At 43.5% G+C, this 5,710-nt stretch overlaps 1 protein-coding gene across 1 annotated transcript in view; it reads right to left on the bottom strand.

Moving 5' to 3' along the window:
• Window positions 1-5,710, bottom strand: part of LOC310718647 (fibrosin-1-like protein) — a gene marked incomplete at its 3' end in the record, with an annotated part of 237,471 nt that overhangs the window by 751 nt on the left and 231,010 nt on the right. Inside the window, exons 7-9 of the mRNA XM_083527558.1 lie at window positions 4,821-5,178; window positions 3,947-4,185; window positions 3-196 (exon numbers count right to left, since the gene is read on the bottom strand). Coding sequence (XP_083383684.1) covers window positions 3-196; window positions 3,947-4,185; window positions 4,821-5,178 — 791 coding nt within the window. The remainder of the gene's footprint in view (window positions 1-2; window positions 197-3,946; window positions 4,186-4,820; window positions 5,179-5,710) is intronic.

The following is a 5,710-nucleotide window of genomic DNA, read 5'->3' as shown; positions in this document are numbered from 1 at the left end:
GCGGGGAAAGGCGTGAAGGTGTGCTGATGCGTGTGCTGATGCTGGTGCATGTGCTGGTGTTGGTGAAACTCCGCCCTCAGGAGCGACATTTGGGACAACGGTGAGCCGGTCGCCCCCGGCGCCGACCCCCGACCTCGCTCGGAACTCTGAACCAGGAAGCGGTTGTTCAGCTCCTGCCGGAGGAGGTCGTGATGCTCTGAGAAGAAAGAAGGAGAGCGGAGGAACAGAGGGTGGGGGGAAAACGGGTGGGTTGGGGAGGGGGGGCAAAGAGGAAAATAAAATGGAGAAAGGGAGGGGGAAGGGAAAGACAAAAAAAAAAAAAAAAGAAAGAAAAAGAAAGCACGGGCGGCCTGTGAGTTTAACCAAACGGCGGGAAAAAGAAGAGAAAGAGGATAGTCACCTGGCTTTCTCTGTTTCTCCAATTCAAGCTGTGAGGGTTTTCTACGTGAGGGCTCATTGGTCGAGGTAAAAGTGTTGCATGTGACAATGTGCCAATCAGAATCCCCGAATGAGGCTGGCAATACATGATTGGTTGGTTGAATGATATCAACAGGCTGGTATCTGAAGACAAGAGAGAACCGAGAGTCACCTCAGCAGAAAACACACACACCTTCGTAAAGGAGTAGTTCCTCCAACAGTCTGACAGACGCACACACGCTCCCGCCACAACAAAAAAACACTGCTAACGCCGCTAACACCTAACGGCCACCAGTTTAGCAGGACGTACCCAATCCCGGATACCACCATCCTGTCAATAGATCTTTAGGGTAATCATAGCGACAGACGATTTTTAAAAAAGGCGCCCCTTAAAATACCCACATGCCCAAAACGAGCGCTTTATCTTCCGCTCGTCACGGAGTTTAGCATCAGCCTGCGACAAGGTGGGAGGTGTGGCCTAAAGTGGTCGACTGAACTTGGAGGAGTGGCTAAATATTTGCGTAGTGATCTGAGTGGAGCACAATTTGCATGCTGAGAGAAACAAGCACGCTAAACTGGTGGCTATTAGCTTCCATAATATGTTAGCTACTTTAGCCTAGGAGCTCAAGGATAATCGGCTTTGGAACATCGGGAACGTGGTGGACGTCTTAGGTTTGGCTGAACGACACCTTTAACATGAATAATAATAATGTGTAATACACATTATTATTATTATTATTATTATTATTATTACTATTACTGATTGTGTTCTCCTTTGATTCCAGCAGGGGGTTAAACATTTACTCACATCAAACATTCTGCTTCTCACAACAAAACTTTTTAACATAAATTCTTTGTTTTCTAGTTTTTTCACATTATTTCTTTTCTCTTTTCAGTTATATATATATATTAGAGATCGACCAATTTATTGACTTTGACTATTATTCAGCACCAATAGTTGATTCTGGATCTAATGACTCTATTATAAATTAATTAAATCAAAAATTTATTAACAAAAATCCATACCAATAGTTTTTCTAGGTTGCATTGGAGGTCTGTTATTATACACTAGGAGAGCGGCCTCTAGAGGCGAATCAATATAAAATACATTAGTAAATGCTAAAATTAATAACAAATAAAAAATAAACAATAATTGTAAAGCATTTATTACATTCATGTTACAAATAGAATCTTACTGTAAACATTTTTTTTCTAATTTCATATAAATGAAGTCCTGCTTTAATTTGCCATCTTTAAATGTCGTTAATATTAAATGTATTTATTAAACTATGGATTGATTAATTCGGTTATCAGCAACCAACATACAGTAGCTATCAGAATTCAACATCGGTCGACCTCTAATGTGTATATTTATATATATAATTGACTTACCACAGAAACATTAGGAGATACTGCACTATCAGATATTACATTAAAATAATTACATGAACATTAATATAAATAAAACATTTAAAGTTAAAAAATTGTAAATAATAATAATAATAATAATAATAATATAAAGAAATATGTCTCACATTATTGTTAGATTAAACTGTATAAAGATGACTCTAATCAGAATTTGAAGGCTGAATAATGAATGAATTTCGAGTGAAAACCAGGCATATGGAACACATCTGATCCTGATGCTGAACCCTGGGCAGAGAGCAGTGAGGATCCTAAGACCAGCAGGGGGTATTGAGGTAATATTCTAAAGATTAGCGCCCCCTTTCTGTCTGAGGTGCAACAGCACACAGCACTGACTAGCGTAATGATCAGTAAATAATTAGTGTGCTAGGCTACATGCTAATGTATCATTAACGAGCTTGTGCTTTAATTAATTTAAGATGGATTTCAGGAAACACTGGCTAATTAAATGCTGTTTTTACTAAGAAGGAAAAAAAAGAAAAAACAGAATGAATGTAAATTATATTAATTATTAGATATTTTTTTCTTCTTCTTTTGGCTTCTCCCATTAGGGGGCGCCACAGCGGATCATCCGTCTCCATACCCCCCTGTCCTCTACATCTGCCTTTTTCACACCAACTACCTGCATGTCTTCCCTCACCACATCCATAAACCTCCTCCTTGGTCTTCCTCTTTTGCTCCTTCCTGGTGGCTCCATTATTAGATATTGTAATCTTTAATATATAAATATAAACAATCCGCTAACAGTCTATTTAATGATTTTATATTACAGCTCTCTCTCAATCACTGAATCTCACCACACCCACTCTCCCTCTCCCTCTTTTTCACACTTTCTCACCTTCTTACCCCCCACCCCATCTCTCCTGCACCCCGTCCCACACTCCCCCCCTTTCCCCCTCTCTCTCTCTCCCCCGTACTCCTCTACCTCTCTTTAATCTCCCTTACTCCCCCTTTCACCCTCCTCTTTTCCTCTCTTCACCCCCCACCCCAGCCAGACGAAGACAGAGAGCATGTAAAGATGTGAGGAGGTGATGGAAAGCGTCTCCTGTCTCAGTGTTGATAAACACTCTAATTAACCCCTCTCCAGCTGATTAGCGCTCGTTAGCATGCATTAGCGTTCTCTAAACTCCACACTAAACTCTGTGATCATTCAAGGACCTTCATGATTTAACTACAGACCCTGATGAGGTCATGTTGGTGCAGAGCCACGATTATCCTATCAGGATTATCTCGATTGTGATCGTAAACACGAGTGCTGGTCTCTGCAGCTGTGCTGTAATCACTGAGTCCTGATCGTGTCACACCGACGCCCGAAGCATGGACCAGGATCAGGGTCTGGAACATCTTCAGTTCTGTCCTGAATCACTGAGTGCTGAGGTTCAAGCAGTGACGTTTATTACGTATAAATATTCCATTTTGTATGTCATAAGGACACGTAACCCAGACCACAGTTCAGGAATGATGATGATGATGATGATAAACAGGCGTCTGATCTTCAGCCAGAATAAAATGCCCGCCATAAAAATGTGGCCTTTAGTTTAGATTAAGTTTTGTAGCGATGAACCCTGATGATGTCACGGGAACACAAGTGGTTCAGGTCTGGAACCAGATCTAGAAATCTAGAACTATGATGAGAAATAAACCAGGCTTCGATATTTAACTTTGGAACTTCACAATGTCTGAAGTCGCAAAGTTCCACATGGAAAATGAGCGAGCAGAACTTGGATCATTCTAGAACCTTTCAGCCTTTAATTGCGACGCGTACAACCTTGAATGCTGAGTCTTCTGAGGTTCCTGAGCTGAGATGATGGGTTCTGTCACTCTGTAATGTTTTATCTTTGATTCACTTTTTAACCCTGATGATGATGCAGAACCCAAACCACAGTTCTGGAGCAATGTTCTACAAGTTCCTGAGCTGAGAACCCCCTAAGATCTCACCATGGGTTCCACCTGAACATTTACTGATTAGGTTCAAGTTTTAGAGCCTCACTGCAGATTATTTTTGCCTCTCTAAGCCCCGAGGGCACAATGTGGGCGTGGCTACGAGGTCTGAGTGTAGGTTCTACAGGTGGAGGTATGATAGTAATAGTGGTGGTGTTCTTACCTGGGTAGGGCGTGGCAGCGGGGTGTCCAGGGACCACCAGGCTGTTGGTGGGTAAAGCAGGAGGAGGGGGGAGGGCAGCTGGGGGGGCGAACATGGCCGGATGGCGTGATAGGGGAGAGAGGTGGGAGGAGGAGCGCAGGGGGTAGTGCGGAGACGACAGAGTGGCGATGGAGAGAGGGAGGGGGGCAGCGGGGGAGGGGGGAAGGGGGTGTTTGGGGGGCAGTGACGAGGGGCTGTTGCTGAAAACGGAGAAGAAAGAAAACAAGCATAAATTAGCATGAATTAGCATACATGACTTCTCATATCGAGAATGGATCCGGCTAGTTTTCAGTCGTGTTAATTACAGAGTACACACACTACACCAGTGAACATGAGCACTAATTAGTGGGTTAACGTCACAAACGAGCTGTTTGCTAATGCTAACGCAGTAAGCTTAAGGCATTACCACTTCACTCTCTGTACTTAGCCTTTTAAATGAATTCTTGTTTTATGCTAATTATTATTTTCACTCGTGATTAGCAAACAATTCACGTGCTGCACAGGAAACCCCCACTCTGGGTTTTTAACGTAACAAACCCGCGGATGTCACACATCTATCGTTAGACGACTGCTGCCATGGTTACGCCTTTAACTGGCTTTTAATTAAGTTTATTACACCAACTAAAATGATGATCAATGACAGGTCTGTTGTCATGGTGATGATAATGCACAGGAAGGTAGAATTGTGTTTACAGTTTTTTCTTACTCATTCTTTGTCGTTAGCCAATCAGAAATTAGAATTGTCAAAAACCCAATTGCCATGGTAACTTCTGATGCATGTGTAGCTACTATATAAATATAAACATTGTGTAAGTTGTACAAACAAATTCAGCACCTGATGTCGTGGAGGCCGTACGTCAGATGACCGGTGGCCGGTGGATGGTGGTGGCTGATGATTGGTTGGCTGTGGAGGTTTGGGGGCGTGACCTTGTGATCTTGTAGATCTGATTGGTTCCTTATAAAATGTGGGGTGGGGTCAGGGTTAGAAGATGCTGTGGATTCCTTCTTGATGGTGACCGGGGGAGGAGATTTGGGTGTTGCCGTGGCAGCAGGGATGGGGCTGCCTGTAGGGGCGGGGCTAGACGTGGGCGGGGCGAAAGAGACGACGGTGCTCTGTTCCTGGCTGCGCTGGAGGCCCGAGATTTTAGGCGAGCTGCAGATCTTCAGCTCGAAGCTCTCATTCGATGTCACAGCTAAGGAGAGGGACGATACGGTTAGAGTCCTGGGGAAATTACACACGACACCACGCGGTACAAACCTGACTTCACCTCTAATCATTTAAAGGTTTTCACCTGCAGTCATGTTAAGCTCCACCCACTTGTTGTTGTTGACAAAAAACCCAAAATCAACATACTGACAGTGTAGCAGTGCTAAAGCGGTGCAAATGTTAGCTGACTAGCCGGCTAGTTTAGCCATTTTAGTAGAGAAGATCACATAATTAGTATAACATTTCATTAACGGGAGAGAGCGAGACAGAATGAGACAGACAGGAGACACCACATTTAGACCACACTCTCTTTCCACCACAGTGTAGTTTGGCTTTAATTGGCCGATACAATAAACTGACTGAGAGGTGTGTGTGTGTGTGTGTGTGTGTGTGTCAGGAGTGACACTGAGATGTGAGACAGATGCCACTCTAACTGCAGGTCGCTGATCGTGTTACCGTGGAAACAGGCAATAGTGAGCGACAGTGTGTGTGTGAGTGTGTATAGGTTTCACTTTTCT

This window comes from Silurus aristotelis (assembly GCF_946808225.1).
Source record: "Silurus aristotelis genome assembly, chromosome: 23".
In the NCBI taxonomy this organism is placed as follows: Eukaryota; Metazoa; Chordata; class Actinopteri; order Siluriformes; family Siluridae; genus Silurus; species Silurus aristotelis.
Note: the sequence above shows the minus strand (reverse complement) of the source record. Positions and strands in the feature narration are given on the sequence as shown.